Source organism: Acinonyx jubatus, chromosome A2, assembly GCF_027475565.1.
Source record: "Acinonyx jubatus isolate Ajub_Pintada_27869175 chromosome A2, VMU_Ajub_asm_v1.0, whole genome shotgun sequence".
Taxonomy (NCBI): domain Eukaryota; kingdom Metazoa; phylum Chordata; class Mammalia; order Carnivora; family Felidae; genus Acinonyx; species Acinonyx jubatus.
Genome location: NC_069383.1, coordinates 128,208,709 through 128,227,280, shown reverse-complemented (window position 1 = coordinate 128,227,280; position 18,572 = coordinate 128,208,709). Strand labels below are relative to the sequence as shown.

The window sequence follows — 18,572 nt, the reverse complement described above, 5'->3', positions numbered from 1 at the left end:
GATTCTGTGTCTCCCTCTCTGCCCCTCCCCCACTCATGCTCTGTCTCTCTCTGTCTCAAAAATAAATAACCGTTAAAAAAAAAAACACAAATCCTACAGTGTCACATTTTGTATATGTTCATATCACTGCATTTTTTATACTGTGTTGCAAGTAACTCTCTCCCTGTATGTCTCTCTGATTAGGCTGTGAGCTGCTTCAGGGGAAGAACTAGGTGGTGGCCCTTTATTTAATTTCCTGAACCTATATGGTTAATATATAATAAATGCTCAATAGATGCGGTTCGAACGAACAGACCACTCTGACAATAATGAACAGTACTCAATATTTACTGAGCACCTGCTATGTGTCACAGCCTGCTACATGCCCATTTCACAGATGGCAAACCGAGGCACACTGAGGTTAAGTCACTTCAGTGGGCAGCCTGTAGTGGAATGCAGGCAGTCCAGATTCAGAGTCCACACCTATAACCACTAAACAACACAGCCACCCCCACACTAAACGAGGTATGGGCCATGGTCCAGCCAAACATGTTCTTTCTGTCCCTGCCTCAAGGCCTCTGCTTCTGCTGTGTCTTAAGCCCTGAGGACTGTTCCGTCACTTCTCTCCATCTGTTCAAGGGTCACTTCCTCACAGAAGTTTGCGAGACCCAGTCCTCTCTCTTCCTTGCTTTATTATTTTTTTTCAGAATTTGTTTCTTTTTATTACGTAATTGTTTGTTTGTTCTACTTCTGCTGTACTGTCAGCTCCATGAGGACAGACTTCGTCAAGCTCACAGCTGCATGCCCTACAGCCTAGGACACTTGGCAGGTGCTGAGGGTTTGGTAAGTTCTGCTGAATGAATGGATGCACCTCAGTACTGTCCAGCGACTTCTGACCCACTCAGGAACCCAGTTTTGTTGAACTCTGGACAACTTCCCATTTTTCCTTGTTAAGTTTCTTTTTCTTTTTGCCTGTACAATCCCTCTAATTTATTCAAACACCACTGGATTATTCCAGCTCTTGGTGTCAATTTTTTTTTTCTAAATAAAGCAAACTGCCATTTATTTCTCACACTGATCTTTAACACGAGACTTCTTGTTCTTGTCATAAATATGACTCATGTGGAAAAAGGGAAGTTGAAGATAGGGGCTCATACGTACAGGAATGTTTCCATCAATATTTTAGATATAAAAGGTAGAGACGTGGCCAGAGATGCCTGTCCAAATCTAAGGTCTATAGTAATACTTTCGGTAGAGTTTTAGCCTTTCTGATATATAACCTAAAATTCCACCAGATGACTCAACGGTCCCTCTTGAAAGCAAATACCGTATCATTTACACAAACACTTCAGGTTTTTCTTTCCTTCTGTCATAATACACCTTCAAACTCAACATTCACAGCCAAGATGTGAAATACACACATAGGAAACATCCTTCAGAAATGGACTTCAAAGTATAAAAAAAGAAGGAAGGAAGGAAAGAAGGAAGGGAGAGAGAGAGGAAGGGGAAAGGGAGAGGGAGGGAAGGAGGAAGGTAGGGGAAGGAGGAAGGGAGGGAGGGAGAGAAAAAGAAAGGAAGGAAGGAAAGAAAGGTAAGGAAAGGTTAAGGAAAGGAAAGGAAGAAACAAAGAAATAAAGAAGGCAGGAGGGAGAGGGAGAGAGAGAGAGGGGCAGAAAGAAAAAAAGGAAGGAAAGAAAGAAGGAAAGAAAGGTAAGGAAAGGAATCAAAAAGAAAGAAAGAAAGAAAGAAAGAAAGAAAGAAAGAAAGAAAGAAAGAAAGAAAGAAAGAAAGATCAACCAACCAACCTGGCATTAGTCCGATTTCCTTGACTATAAAAGGAATGAAATTTGAAGGTCATAAAAGTATGTCTGTTTGTTTAGGGAAGTCTTACAGGTAGTATAAATATCATCAGCTACAGTTGCTATGGGGTCTGTTTGTTTACCAAACAAGAATACAAATAGTTACACAAAAGCGGAACAGCATTTAGGTATATAAATGGGAAGGCTCTGCCTTCTGGTAAATTTCCCAAAGTGCCTCCTAAAGCGGTTCCTATTTTCACCTTCTTCACTGGGAAACCTCTGTTGCCTTCGTTCTCCCTTTTCAGTTCTAACACCTCCAGGGAATGTTTTACTCTCAGATTTCTGAGCCCAGTCATGATTTTCTTTTCCTTTTCCCCTTTTGCATTCGAAGACGGAAAAACCAAAACCACTAGCCCAAACTGTACCATGAAAACAGGCTTTGCAACTTACAATGCAAAAAAGGAACAAAAGCCACAGAGTGTACAGAAGAATTCTAGTACAGGCAAGTATTCTCTAAATTGAGTTATCCATGAACAACCACCTAGAAAAATGTGTGTGTGTGTGTGTATGTGTGTGTGTTTTCATGGCCTTTCTGTAATCCAGGTATGTTTCATGCACCTGAATTATACCTGCTCAGTTAACCGTTTGTTTCATTTTGGAAAACGAAGGCGGGAGAGGTGTGGGGGACGGAAGAAGAGGAGGGGGAAGGAAACCAGCAAAGCTCTTCTGGAGTCCCTTAGTTGAGAGTGCGTGTGTGTGTGTAAGCATGTTATAGCTCAGATCTACCGTAAGACAAACTGTACCACAGAGGCTGCTGTGAGTGGAAGCCTTCTCTTCACACTACATTGACCACAGTACCCACCAGGCACAGCCCCGACGCCTTCCTGTGAATGGTACAGACTGCCATATGGACGAAGACACTGAACAAGCTGTACAACTCTTGGCGACATGTGCCCGGGGGATTGTCCCATATTAACACCACCTGGGCTGTGGCAATTGTGCTCTGTATGTGCAGAGGCACCGAGGAGCCCATCAGGATGTTATTTTTGAGTACAAACAAAAAGGAGAATTACAGTTAAGAGAATTCTCTGGCTAGCATATCTGTTGCTCAATTCCCGAAATAGTTTCCCAAAGGAACGGTTATCTTCTTTATTCACACAGGCAGAAATGACAAGCTGGAACACATATTAACAATTTCCCTTTGTGAGCTTCCACTATTGTTTTAATGAGGAGAATATACTTTATAATATAGTTAGGCCTTGACTGATTACAAAGGGGGGTGGAATAAAGAACCTCAGGACTGCTGTACATATGTAACACGCTCATTTGCATTACCCAAGTGAGCCTGTCAGCACGGTGGTGGCTCCCTCGGAGACAGCTTCAGAGCCAGGCTACGGGGTGAAGCCAGTGCCAAACAGCTTTGGAAATCTCGAAAAAGAACGTGACTTTCATTTGAGCCTCCTGTGCAGGTCCCCCCTCATGTGGCCCCATTACTGGCTTAAAAACAAGACAGTGCTACTCATCATTTAAGTGAGAAGAGAAGAACGCTAAGGACAAACCAAACCACATGGCTTTCTGTAGACCCATGGCTTCCCTTTCCACTTCTGGATGGATCCCGTGTCCACCAAAGGAAAGTGTTCTGTAACTTGAGTTCTTACGTGTGCGTTTCAACAAGATACTCTTAAGGTACAAGGGAAAATGCTGTCAGGGTTCCCTCCAAATTGGTCTTCGCTGTTCTGCCATGTGCTTTCCTTCACATTCTTAGTGTAAGAGAAAGGTTAAGAAAGCTAATGTGTGTTTGGGAGGGGCCTGTGCCCCTTCCACACAAGTGTAAACACCTGTAACATGGGTGGGTGCCAGCAAAGGGATCTGGCAGAAAAAACCCTATTAGCAGGACCAACTCGACAGAAAAGAATATCTATCCTACATGACGAGAGAAAAGCGGGGGCTCAAACATAGTTTTGCAGGAGAAACTGGGCACATTAGACATGAAATAGCCCATGGGTACGATGCATATTATATAACATCCCAAGAAAAAACATTAAAATCAACCCAATCTAAGAGAAACTTATCCAATGAATGTATCTCTCTAGAGCGATGATGTCATTTTATTGGAAAGCATGTATCGTTTAAACACAATAAATAGAAAAAGATTTATGGAGTCTAATGATGGTGTGTTATGGTAAAAGCCACTTTATTGAGATAAGATACAACAGCTGTTAGAGAATAATGGCTGAGTTTTTTTTTTTTTTTAATCACCACACAAAGTGAACAGTCAAGAAAATCCATAAACCTATCCCTCATGGCATGCCAATATTGTAAAGATCATCTCCCTCCCCCCATCCTATGTATGAATGACAAGAGACGACACCATGCCACCCTGCCGTGACGGAACCTTTCTTCCCTGCTTCTAAGACCCGGAAGCAACAGGGTTTAAGCATGAGACAAACGGACTGCAGCTCTTCTAAGCATCATGCTCACAAAACACCCAGCAGCACGTCGGTGGTACAAAATGTTGATTGGACCTGGCTGTTTCTTCCTGATATAAACACAAACGATTTTGCCCTACATAGTCTACTGCCCACACAGACAGACACGCGACAGGTGTCGCTCCCGCCAGTCTGCTTTGGGGCTAAGAAGCACCTGTATTTCAGGCCTCGGCGACTGGCGACATGTACTTCTCACTCACGTCCCTCACGACACGCGACAGGCCATGCCCAGCCTGCTCTTCACATTCTCTGCCGCGAGTCACCCCATCTGCCTCCCTGCAAAAAGACGACGCAAGGGAGGAGAGCTGCTCTCTGAGACCCTTTGGAGCTTCTCCCAAATTATGGCTGAACAGATACGTCTGGCCCCAGGCTCTCACCCCTCAAGGCTATGGCCTCATCCTGATCTCGGAGCTTTGCCCCATCGGGACCGTAACCCCGGAGTCTGGGATGAAGCCAAGGTGGTGCTGATCAAGAGCCTACTTGAGAACGACTCCACTATGACAGTCATTGCAAGGACTTGAGGGTTGGAGAGACCCTCGTTCCAGTCCCTGCCTGGTACCCCAACTAACTGTGTTGCTGGTGCAAGCTACACGAGTGTTCTGAGCCCTCAAATGTCATCGTACAAAGAAGACAGGACCCCACAGAGTTACCGTCAGGATTAAATGGGAAGATCAGTATCGGGGCTTACGTGGAGTCCTTGAAGCATGTGTCCAGCACTAACCAATAGTTCAGTAAACAGCAGCTGCGTTATCATCACCATTCCATACCAGCTAGCGATTCCTTCCGGCAATTCTACCGCTAATGTCTAGGTTCACCCAAGAATGGCAAATCACTAGCTTTGTGGGCTGCATACGTCTGGGATGTTAATCCAATTTTAGGGGGGGAAACTCTGCCCTTTCCAACAGCGCCCAAACCCAGGTGAAGTGAACATGCCCACTGGCACTGCTGCTCAAATTTGAGCAAGCCCTGGGGATCCGGTTAAAGCAAAGACTCTGACTCAGTGGGTTTGGGGTGGGCCCGAAGACCCTGAACTTCTAACATGCTCCTCCCAGGTAATGCCAAAGTTGCTGGCCGGCGGCCACTGAGTAGCAAGAACATAGGTTAGGTGTGACCAATACCAATTCCTGACCCCATCGCAGACGGGTATAATCCAATTCTTCAGGAGAGAGGCCTAGGAAGCTGTGTATTTTTGAAAATACCTGTGAAAATATCATCAGGAAACCTGAGAAACACTTTGCTTAGAGCTAAAATCAGGAGTTTGCAAATTATTTTCTGTAAATGGCCAGACAGTAAACATTTTAGTCACTATGGGCCATGTTTCTGCTGCAACTGCTCCCACCAGCCGCTGTAGCATGAAGGCAGCCACAGACAATGTGTCAATGAGTTATCATTGCTGTGTTCCAATAAAACTTTATTTTGCAAAATGAGCACCGGGCCAGATGTGGCTGGAAGGCCATAAGTGGCTGACTTCTATTACAGATCAGCTGCCCCAGCACATAATGGCAGAAGGGAGCAGTAATGATTTTGAAGACAATCGGGGACGGTCTGACGGGAGAATGCTCTCCGGAATGCTCTAATGGAAAATAATGATTTGGGGTAGCTCGTTGGTTCAAATGCCTCAAATCAGAAGAAACCGAGAAGAAATCATCTGGTTTTCAAAAAGAAAACAACAACAGTTGAAATGAGGAAGAGCTGTTCAGAGTAATGTGACCTAGAGCTGACTGCCTACATTTCTGGCTCAATAGTCCAGCAACATGAGTATGAAAACATGGAACAGATAAAGGCGTGTATAAGTGGGACAGTTCTACAAACAAACTTCTAGAATTTTAGCAAGTAAACCAAGAACACCAATACCAATTCATCAACAGAGAATTTAGTTCCAAAAAAAAAAAAAAAAAAAATAGAAAGAAAGAAAAATGAAATGCCAGGCCTGTCCACGTTTGAATTCCTTGCCTTTTGAAAAGAGTGGGGCGGGAAACACAAATGTTATTGTTCGTGTAGTCAAACACATGGCAGTATGTCAAGAGGCCACAAATCAGAAACAGAGACCGTGTCTGAAAGTGCACTAGCCAAGCAAAAACCTTTAGGGGTTATTTGAAGGCAGCTGCCCACTGTGGAGTGTGGAAAAGTGGGAAACGCAAGCAACTGGAATACAAGGGGCTGTGTCAACACACGAGAAGGAAGGAGGAACACGGGGACTGGGCAGAGGGCAGGTTAGGGAAGGGGCCCAACTTGGGCCACCTGATCCTGAGCACAACGGGACAGCCGCAGAGAGAGAAGAGACTGCACAACCATGGTCTTGCCAAAGGTGAAAGAAACCTTTTCCGCCAGGTGCTTAAGGAAGCCTCGACGCTAACACCTAGAGCAGCTGTGACTCTCAGCGACGCTCAAGTTAGCTAGCGGCGGCTGAACTGAAAGCAAAATGCTGGGAAGGGTCAGAAAATTGGAATATTTCTAATGCAGACTGCAGAGGACAAGGGAAATAGGATAAAGAACGTATGAGGTGTTCGATGCGGAAACGCGAGATTCACAAGGCCAGGAGTAAAGGCGGGACAGTTTCAGAGGGAGGGAGGCTTGCTTGGCGTTTGTGTGCAAATCCAGCATGGGGTTCCTTTTTGCTTCCTCTGTGCTGTTTCACGTTGTGAGTGGTTTATATTTTACAAATCCTACCCGCCCCCTGCCTTTAGGAAAGGCCCAGTAAATACCAGTACTGCCTTAAAAGAGCAAACTCTGCTATTTTCCTATAAAATGTGCTGATAGGCACACAGTAGGTGAAGTCAGCATACATTTTGTTGGCTTTAAATTAAATTTAAACTTTATTTTAGGAGCGTCATTCTTATCGTAATTAAATATTCACTTCTGGGCGGCATGAAAACCTTAAGTGCTGTTTAGTAAGAGACGGGCTTGAATTTGGATCTTGGATAGGCCACAGACCAGTTCTGTGACTCTTTGTCAGTTATTTAATCTCCATGATTCAATTTCCTTGTCTGTGAAATGGGTCTAATACTCCCGACTGCTTCCCAGCAGTCTCGAGGATAAAATGAGACATCACTCCAAACACAAGAGTTTAGCCAGTGCTCGGGACAGAGAAAGAACTGATTAAATGTGAGTTCACTTTCCTTTCCCTAGTGCACCATAATATAATGTGATATTTAGAATTTTAATTCAGGCAATTACTTAAGTAGTAATTGCTATTTGTATTTACATAGCTGCTTTGATCCAAGAAGCTCAAAGGGCTTTACTAAATTTAGCATTTTAATAAATGTTTCATTTGCATTCCGTTGGTTTTGTTTACCCACACCAAAACTTGGAATTTCCTAAAGCAAGACAGTCAGGCAAGTCAAGGAAACAACATCACAGCTTCACGTTCACAGGTATCCCAGGTCTGAGTTTCATCTCTTCGTCTAAGACGTCACGGCTCCCTGGTCCGCGGGAATAAAATGGCAGTGAGAGAGGCGAACGTGCCTGCTTCCTCTTCAGCTACCTCTAGCTCCTGCCCGCTGAACTTCACCTTCGCCACGCTTCTCCCAGGCGCTGGCAACCGAGGTATGTTTATTGCACCAATGAATGTATATATAATCAGCACAATAAACATTATTAAATCACTGGGAGAAAATCAAAGCACGAAGCACGGCGCCAGTACTGAATTCTAATGATGCTGAATGTCCGTGATTGCGCAGGGACAGGATCTTAACAAGCCTTGATTTGAGCGTTGGCATCCGCCTCACAAATCACATGGGCCGCTCCTCTCGTAATAGTGCTGAATATTGATAAATGTCTCTACCCTGCGCAACAGGGAAGTGGGTTTCTATTGGCAATCTTTCCCAAAGTGTGTTTTTTCCCTTCTCTGCACTCAAGGGTTTACCCTGAATGATTTAATTATAATTTTCCTTGTGTAAGACAAATTAAAGAGGAGAGTAGGAGTGTCGTGCCAAGCACATTATTTATCTCCTTAACAGATTGCAGCTCACCAGACCCCAGAGCTGCTGCTACAGCGGCTGCTCACAGGAGCCCGCAAAACGCATGGGGGCAAGAGCGGCGGGGGGGGGGGGGGGGGGGGGAGGGGGGGCGCGAGGCGGTTTCCAAATGACACAGAAATATGTGACCTCGGTGAGACTGTCAGACAGGTGACTACTTCAAAAAACAAAAACCCCTAGGATGCTGCCTTTTTCCAACCCATTTTCACACAGGGCATTCCTGAATCCTTGCAGGAGGAATTCCTAAGCTGGTCACCTGAGATGGGAGTTTGAAGGGCTAGATTATTATTCAGTGCGACAGAGGCTTCTGCTTGTTCAGACACTGCTCCAGGAGGACAGAGAGGGGGAAAGGATACCATGCCGAAGTCAACGGAGAGCCCACAAAGTTACGTGTTTCACACATGCACTGCCAAGGAAGGGGTGACAATTCTCCAAGGGACCCCTGCGAGAAACCTCTGGGCAGCGCACAGGTGAAAACGTATTTTTATACTGATGGCTTTTTTTTTTTTTTTTTTACCATTTTCCACTGAACAGGATACCACATTCCTGATTTAAAAAACAATCGTAAGGTAAAACCAGATAAAACCTCATTAAAAGCACCTGTACGTACACAAAGCTGGCTAACTAATAACTGAATTTTTAATGATCGATTCTGCAAGTCTGTAATTTTTGAATTATCTCTAACCTAAGGTACCCATTTGTCTTGTTCACTACATTCGGCTAAGATAGGGTCACTAGAATTTTCTTTTAATTCAGCCACAACTAGGAACCTACCCTATGATATAAACTGAGAGATCAGATATTAAGGAGTGGCATATAATGTCCTAGTTGTCTCCTCTTTACATGCATAACTGGGAAATTCAGCCTGATTTTACAGCCAGATTAAGGCTCAGGAGAACCCAAGTTCTTTTCCGATCCATATTCTAATTTTGGCCAGGTAGCATAATGAAGATTAAGCCTCACCGTTGTGCAGCCAAGGAAGGACCATAAAAAACGAAATATTCCAACAAACTTACTCTCCTGGAATTAGACTGCCCATCAGATCCATTTACTTTCAAATACACCTTAAGATGTTTGAAAAGGGCTATTCTTCTCCCACCTGCCTCATTGCTAATCTATCACCTGACTGCAGATACAGAACCTTTCAGAATGAAACTGAGCACAGTGCATCTAAACAAGAAGAGTTTTCTGTGTCACAGGAAATCCGTGCAGGCTCCACATGGCCGACAAGATTGCAACAAATACCTTAAGTGCATCAGTCGGCATTTTTTTAGTGGATGGCCCGTTCTGCCTACGCATGAAGATGTAATTCGATCACTCTGCAGTAAATGGGCATCATCAGCCTTACACACCAAAAGCAAGTACAGCAGGGGACGACAGCCTGGAACCTTTCTTTGAAAGCTATTTAATGTTGAGGGTTTTTCTGTTTGTTTTTTAAGTACAAAGACACCGTAAGAGATAATAAAGCAAGAGCTAAGACTGGCCTCCGGACATACAAATCTATCCTCACTGGAAACAACAGAAGCCACATGTGGCCCAATGGCTCCACACAGATTCTTACAGTCCACCATTCCATCCTTCAAATTGTCCCAAACAGTCATTTAAAACACCTTTTACTTCCCCTACGTCTGCCACAGAAACTCCCAAGTGATCTTAAAGGGATCGTAGCAAGTTTCGGTTAAAACAGATTATCTCCATCTCTCAGACCCTCTCACGTTTTTAAGCTTGAACGGGACACACGCACACACAGGCACAAATATTCACATAGCAGTTTCTGTGATTACTGATCTCAAAATGGATAAAATGTTGCTGGTAGAGAGATACAAATCTAATTAAACCCGTGGGCTTCTTAATGCTCAATATTTCACGAAATATATGAAATTATATTTGTAATTGCTCAAGTGAAAAATATAATTAAAAAAAACTTTCACTGAGTCATTTTTATTAAAAAAAAACAAAATACAGAATTTGTTTTTACTGCTGGAAGTGACATTTACTATCACACATTACTTTGAAAGTCTCTTTTCTTCTGTGTGGAGAAGCTGGGCATACGAAATAGATGGGAAACGGTTTAAAAATAGTACACTGAAAATAAATCTTTTTAATTTTAGGAGCATTATATATATTCCACTTCTGAAAAGCATTCAACAGTAGTATTAATGCTTTTGGGTGCTGAGATCCAGTAGCATGAATTAACAGCTTCATTTTCTTAGACCTCTTCTGCTCCCAGGATGTATTCTGGCTATCTCAAACAAACGTGGCGTCGGCTAACATTCGAGTGAAGCTGAGGGCAATTGTAAAATATAAAGTCTTCACTTCCTAACGGGAATAGAGCAACTGAGACAGCACTGCAGTCCTCTTTGGAAGGGAAGACTTTATTCTTTTTTTAATTTGTGTGGATATACACGGATTGTGTGTGCATATACACAGACCCCTTCCAGCTCTCCATCCTTCAAACCTTCGCTGAGTATTCACCATGAAAAAGGCCTTCAAGGAGGGCAGTACAGAGCGACTAAATGCTACCTTTTCTTGACCTGTGACTCACAATTGCTAGTACCAGACTCTGCTACTCCCTTAGAAGGTGTTTCGAGCCCAGGAGTTCAGCTTGCGTGGGGTGAGCCCTTGGCCCAAAGAATAAGCCTGGACCCTTGAAATCCAACCCATGCAGGGAAAAACTAGACCTGCCTGGGTTCTTAAGCTTAAGGGTAGACCTATATAAGCGCTAATTCCATGTTGAAAAGGTGAAAATAATTAGATGCTTCACACCCAAACCATATTGAACACATTCTTAAAGTAATTATAGGCACATTCAAGTCACATGGATCCAATTAGGGATCGCTGAGATATGGCTGAACAAGGCCGGCCACCCACCCCGCCCGTGGCAGAGACCGTTCTGGACACAGCTCAGCGGCTCATTCCTACCTTTCCCTTTTGGGGGTGTGGACTGAGAGCTGTCCGTTGGTAGAGGCATGTGGGTTCATTATTAAGGAGGTCTTGGAAGGTGCAGAGGAGGAGACACATGTCGTGGTCAGATCCAAACTGCTGTGATTGCTGCCTGCAGTTTCTTCTGCACTATGAGCACTTGTCACTTCTTTCCAGAGCTGCTGCAGTTCAGTTGGAATCATGCCTGAAACAAACAAATTGGATAATTAAATCAATTAACAGCTAATTCCGTCCTCTTCAAACAGTAATTAAATCAAAGAGTCAGTAAACAAAGCCTAGTGTTAGGGTTTTTTTTTTCTTTCTTTCTTTCTTTTTTTTTTTTTTTTTGGTGCGTGCGTTTTCCCCCCTCCCAAGTAAGGCAAGTACGGTCAGCAACAACCATGTCCCCCCACTGAACAGCCAAGGTGAAGTGCCCTCGTCACACATAGAAGACCTCTGTGGAAAGGATTCCAAACACAGTTACTTTGCAGAGACGGTATGCTTCCATCCAAACTGTTGTTTCTAGATTTCTGAAAAGGAGATAGATGTTGTATTTTTAGACACAAAGAAGGGGCTCAAAATAAATTCGTTCAACTCTACTATGATGACAACAGGAACCACAAAATGAATAATTTTTGTGCTTAAGTCTTAAATGATGACAAATAGCTTTGTTATTAAATATAGTTTTTATTAATCACTTTTAGACATAAATTATGAATTCATATCGTCTTCCTGAAATGCTTTTCAACTTTTAACATTCAAATTGATTATACTATGATTATTTCATTAACACACCTATCTTCCTCATTAATTTTGGTTTCTAGCACCACATGCTTAATTGATGGATGTGTCTACTGAAAAACTGTGTAACTTTTTTTTTAACAAGTAACACTATTATTACTGTCATTTCTTAGATCAATGCTAATGAACCACTGCAGAATAAAATGGAAACATAAAATAAACTTGGAGTAATAAAGTTCTCTCGTGTCCTAAGGGGGTCAAAATGGACCTGGGTCTTGAGGAGTAAGTGTCAACCTGTATCTTCCCCAAGAGGAGACAGAATCAGTACGTCGATCTCGCTATCATGGCCTCATCATTTTTATTTAGAGGCATGCCTCTACAGCCCATGATTTCCAAATCCCACCTCAATGCATATGCTAGCGCATACAGGCAGAGAAGAAAAAGATTCTACATGGTCGCTCACGACACCAACAAACAAAAAACAGCAGTTCCTTCTAAAGGACAGCGAAAGGAAATCGTAAACCCTGTACAGCATAAGGCAATTCCACACTAGAACTGGATGTCTGGACTGCAGTTCATTGTTTCAATCAACTGTAACACAGCTATCCTAGAAAGCCTGCCATTTTCTGACTATATAGAAGCACCCGAAACAGGCGTGTTTCTTACCAAACCTAAGGTATTGAATTAAAAAAGAAGGCTGTGTGCATTATATTCATTTGAAACACATAATAAAAAATGCCAAGGTCTAAATTTAATTTATTTTTGTCATTTAGAATACAATGGATAGATAATCATCTCAACGTGATCAGCCAAACATCTTTACTTTGCTAAACTGTTAAAGATTTTAATTATGCTAGCATTGGAGAGCACTGGTCTAATGAGGCAATGGACTCCAGAGAATCCGAGTGGTTAAGAACTGTGAAATGAGTCTGATAGGATTTTTTTATATTCACCGTGGATCGTTTGCATATCAAAGAGGAGTAAATTATTGCACAGCAGACCAATAACCTTCCCCGCCTTTCTGAGAGGAGCGTTAACAAAAACAGTTGGTCTCTCCTAACGGTTCTCCACGAAAATGTTCAAATGCTCAAGTATTTGCAATTAATATATATTATAAAAGGAGGCTTCCAATGATACATTAAGTGGTCAGATATTCTTAGAACGCATCCTCAACAGCCAACTCGGTTTTCTTCTCCCTTCATAAAAATCAAATGCCAATTATATTTTGATGGATTTTGTCCCAAATGAGCATTTAGTTATTAGGCATATTCAATTATTACTTGTCCCCTGAAATTAAGCCTCGGAGGCAAATTAAACAAAGGGAAAGGTCACTACACAATCCCGCATCCGGTTCTGCTGCATCTGGGCTATTATTTTCAAACACCTTCCGAAGTGACATGTGGGATGTGTTTGTAGCTAACAGGCCTGCCACTGATGTCCGCACACCAACAATTACCTGTGAATATGGCTGACCCTCCGACCACTGTTTACTCAATGGAAACAAGAGTGAATGGGCTTGTCTGTGGATGATAGCATATTGATAGAAAGCCACACAAGTCAACACCTATTTTTATTTTCTGGGGAGTAAATACACATGAAAAGAACAAGCCGCCTATTTTTCAACTCAAACTAATTGATTTCTGGGTCAGCTGCATGGGAGGTGAAAAAAATGGAAGAACACGGTTTCGAACAACTGCGTTAACACTTTCCCTCCAAGAAAAGTGGAACTTTGAAGTTCTTTGAACAGCAAGCTGTTTATCCAGCCAATAAAGACAAAGGCAAATGTCTTGTTACACTTGTTACACCTAAGAGTACATTAATGTTATTCCACTTTCCTTTTCTTCCAGTGGGCTGGCAAATGCGTTTCATCACTCACAGGGGGAAATGGTAAATAAAACAGCAACTCACTGACAACAGGCATACTTCGGGGTCAAATTTGACTGTGATAATTACGTTTAAGAACATCCTCATCTGATCTACAGAGAGGCAGTCAAATCACTCTCCTCCATCAATGCTACACCTTGTTCGTGAGGTTAAACTGTTACTTCAGCGCGTACTATCTACAGGAGGATGCTGCTATTTGACAGCCGGGATCTCATGATAGAATTAAGACAGATAAAAGGCAAGCTAGTCACTCATCAGACTAAACGGTTATCAATTTTCCAAAAAGCATCACACATATTTCCAATGTGGTAGAAAGGAATAACGGTACCACGTTAAATTCATTATAGGTATATATACCAACCATGTAATCTACAGTTCCCATTTTAAAAATTCAAAGGTGGGAATAATAATGAAAATATACTTCTATACGGAATTACTGATTTTGGGGTGGGGGGTGGATTCAGATGCTTCAAGAAATCAGAGAGAAAAGCCCATGTGCTCATTATATAAACCGGAGAAGACTCTAGAGTACTCTTAAAAACAACAAAAACGTCCTTCCATTTCATAACATAATGCCTTCAGGCAAAAAAAAAGGCCTTTGAAATATTACTGTCTATTCATACTTTCATATTTATACATGTTTAAGGTGACTTAGCCAAGGCCATGAGCAGGTATGTAAAAGAACCTTGGTGACTGCATCACAAAGTGGCCACCACTGGCATTTGTAACACATAACCTCTGTGCCTTACTACATTTCTTTTTCCAGGACAACCGACCCCTTCATTATAAAAGAAAATGCAGACACAGGCTTAAAAAATGTATGTTGTGGGGACAGTTGACAGATTACTGCTCGTGGAACTCAATTTTACAACCCCAGGTATCACTGGCTCAAAGACAAACAGAGTTGATCAACCTTTTTTTGTCCTTGTACATCCATACCCAGGTGACCATGTTCAAGCAAGCAGAAAGTTGATTTAAACCTCATAATGACATCAGTTTTAAGCCATCATGTCTCTGATAAAAAAAAATTGTGTTGTAGTCCAACATGACTGAATTCTCAAGCCACTTTGGGCGACGGGGTAGGAGAGACAAAACCAGGCTCCGGATTCCACAAAAGATGGCAATGACAATGGTAGCTTTCACCTCACTGCCAGAACAGGACTCTAGAAATACTGGATTTACATTTACGTATCTTGGGCACACATAAGGGCACCCCTTAGATTTTAAATACGCTTCTTCCTAATGGTGCAGGGGCTAATAGTTCTAGCAGATTGCTAAGCATATCAATCAATGCCATGACTAGTGAATTACCTACTGGTGTCTCTGATATGTTACTGCAGAGATTACACTTCATGCATCACCACATTCATTTCTTTCACATTACACATGAGCTTGTCTTGTCACTGCCCAATTGCCCTCTTTTGGACAGCTTAACTGATGTACTATAACAATGAACCTTAGTGAGCAAACTTAATAGTATAGGAGCGGTGGGAAAAGATGAGAGGTTGAAGCCTGAGTCCAGTGGGTGTGTCAGAACAGCCTGCAATGTTTCCAACTATAAACCCGAAGGTGTAATTAATGCACGTTGTAACATTTTGCAAGCACAAAAATGCATTAGGTGATGTGTCCTTTCCTCGCCCCTTGTATTGCTCGGTTACCAAATCTTCTATTTTGACAGCCGCTGGAGATGCTGATCATGTACCCAGTAGTTGGGCAGTAATGGCGAAAAGGGGAGGAGGGCCAAGAGGGACATGAGAGGGAAAAGCCCAGTTTCAGCACTGAAAACATAAACAAAAACAAAAAACCCCGGAAGGAATAGAAGTTGGGTGTGGTTGACTCGAGAAAGATTCAAATGTAGACATGCCTCACTGGCTTCACATGACATCTAAAGTTACTGAACAAATGAGCAGGTCTTAATCACCATGAAGGGTGAAGGAGGTTCCCCATTTTCAACCCTCTTCAGAAGGTAAATGAATCTAAGACTTGACCAAAATTAGCTACTAGTCTTTAAGGCTCAAACATATACATCCAAGCCTTTAGAATTACAAAGCCTGGGGCCCTGAGCGGGCAACTGAAACGTGCACAAGACGGGGGGTTGGTATTTCAAAACATGGCAGGATACTTTCTTTCCTTCCATACTTTTCCTTCTTTCTGCCTCTGAATAATCCACTTGCATTCACATTGCGCATGTCCATGAGTTGCTTAAACCATGACGATGTCCTAAAATGGCTAGAATCCTCATCTGTTTCTGATGTTCAACACCCACTGTAACAACATGTCAATGGCTTTTCAAAAGAAATTTTGAAACCCATCAAATCTTGTTCATTTTCAAGGAACTCTAGTTTTTGAAGAGAAGAGCTAGATGTGCTAGCTGTTCTGATGAGCGTAGAACTGAACTTGCTCAAAAACCAACAGACGTGGGGCGCCTCCGTGGCTCAGTGAAGCGTCCGACCTTGGCTCTCAGGTCGTGATCTCACGGTCTGTGAGTTCGAGTTCCACGTCGGGCTCTCCCCTCTCAGCACGGAGCCCGCTTCCTAGCCCCTGTCTCCTTCTCTCTCTGCCTCTCCCTTGCTTGCACACATTCTCTCTGTCTCTCTCTCTCTCACTCTCTCTCTCTCTCTCTCTCAAAAATAAACAAAAAACAACCAAGAGACGAAAGCAAATAAGCAATGAAAAAAAGAAAACCCAACCAAAGAGATGCATCTGGATCGCTGATCAAAAAATAAACCTGGATTTATCCCTAGCAATTAAAAAGTGGCATTTAAGGAAGCACTGCTAAGCTTTCAAACAGAACAAGTTACAGGACATAAAATACACCTCAACGTGGCCAACAAGAGCCTTCGAGAAAATTCATTCGTGATTCCAAGCCGACAACGCTGGACCTGATTAAAATGCTACGTCAAGGTGGTGCCGCTTTCTCGTACTCCAAGAAGGTGCCACAGTGGGATTCCTCTGCTACCGCTCAGCATCAGACCACCCCAGGTCTTCAAGCTGCCACCAACAAGCCCTTCATCCTGGTGACCTCACGCAGCCTTTTCTCTGAAGTCAGCACACGCTTGCTGCAGGTGGACCGTCTCCCCACCGACGAGCTAGCCAGACTGTCCCAACAGACGGCCCCACCTCTGCCCCACTGTCTTCGCGGGGCCGCGCCGCCAGGCTCACGGCCGGCTCACGGAGGCTTACCTTGCGCGAGGGGCTGCAGGGGAAGGGCGGGCTGCCCGGGCTGAATTGTGAGAAGGCCTTGGCGCTGCAGAGACAGGAGGTGCTGCTGCTGTAACTGCTGCATCTGTAGAAGCTGCTGCTGAAAAGCCAACTGCTGGGTAGCCACCTGCTGCTGCTGTAAGAGACCAGGAAGGAAAAGATGAGACGGCCGCTTCCCGGGGAAGTTTCCAAGTGTGGGTGTCTCGCAACACGCTGCCACGGCCAAAGCCTGAGGCTTAGTGGGGGCTGGCGGAGGGCTCAGCGTCCAGGCTGGTGCAAAAAGGACAGCACCCGGGGCGCCTGGGTGGCTCGGTCAGTTAAACATCCGACTTCGGCTCAGGTCATGACCTCACGGCTCATGAGTTCGAGCCCCGCGTCGGGCTCTGTGCTGACAGCTCGGAGCCTGGAGCCTGTTTCGGATTCTGTGTCTCCTTCTCTCTCTCTGCCCCTCCCCCGCTCATGCTCTGTCGCAAAAATAAATGACGATAAACATTAAAAAATTCAAAACAAAACAAAACGAAGGACAGCACCTATGACGTTTGAGGAGAATGGGGAGGGTGTGGGAGATGCTGGAGGCATTCCCTTTCTGCTGCCTGGGGCCCAGAAATATACTCTGTTGGTCCAGTCAGCTTTTCAAAACCTACAGTTAGAAAGTCCTGAGGTTTTAGAGTCGAGATGTGAACTTCCAGACTCTCCAATGTTCAATCACTCACACTACAGAGAAGGAATGCACCATTCCAGTCTGCAGGGATTTGAACCCTGAACCTTGGGGGGGTATGGAATAACAAGCTGGTTTCCTCTTGCCTGCACCGGCAGCTTTTAACTACTCTGTTTATCACTCCTGACATAAATAAATGAGAAAAACTCAGACCTTTGAAGAAGAAAAACTTCATCTAATATTGTTAATTAGCCATGACAAACGATGAAATAACATTGTAAATCTTTCATAGAAACAGCCACTAGATTTTAATTACACACATTCATAATTTAGCAAACAACATCGTACTCCACTGTGAGTGTTTAATATGAAGGACACTTTAAGCTTCAGATGCCTTCACTTGGCTTGAGTTTCAGAAACCCCAGGTCAGCTCCCCTGTCCTGCTTCACCCGCCCCGCTTTGTTCTTGAAAAGAAGGGGCTTTACGGTATGATAAATATCTTTTTGTTGATTGGACAATGACAGGAGGAAAACTTTTGTTGTGTAAAACATCAATACATCATTCCTGTGTTTAGCAGGCCTCGCTCCAGCCAAAAAAAATTAATGTAGATTTCCTCAGTAATTATCTGAGTGATAGAAAGATAATACAGCGCAGTAGTACAATAAATAGAAGGAAATTATCTAATATCCTTAATCTACTAGGAATCAAATCGAGGTGGAGGTCTTAGCCACATTATGGCTAACAATTATGAAAGCAGCCTTAACCCTTCCCAAACTGTGGCCCAAGAAAAAGGTTCTTAGAGAAAAGAACAAGATCCGTTTTCCTTCCTAATTCTGAGTATCATTCAGAACATCAGGGAGACTTTCGCAACTAGGAGGGACTACACAACCCTTTCAGAGGTTCTAATAACTATACTTTACAA

General features: G+C 43.3%; 1 protein-coding gene across 17 annotated transcripts in view; it reads right to left on the bottom strand.

Annotated features, from left to right (window-relative positions):
• The window catches only part of FOXP1 (forkhead box P1), a 591,936-nt gene that overhangs the window by 72,266 nt on the left and 501,098 nt on the right, over positions 1-18,572 (bottom strand). For all 17 annotated transcript variants that reach the window (XM_053219058.1, XM_027042471.2, XM_053219069.1 and 14 more), the window contains 2 exons: positions 16,975-17,128; positions 11,167-11,371 (listed from right to left, as the gene is read on the bottom strand). In XM_053219058.1, the coding sequence (XP_053075033.1) occupies positions 11,167-11,371; positions 16,975-17,128 (359 nt within the window). The remainder of the gene's footprint in view (positions 1-11,166; positions 11,372-16,974; positions 17,129-18,572) is intronic.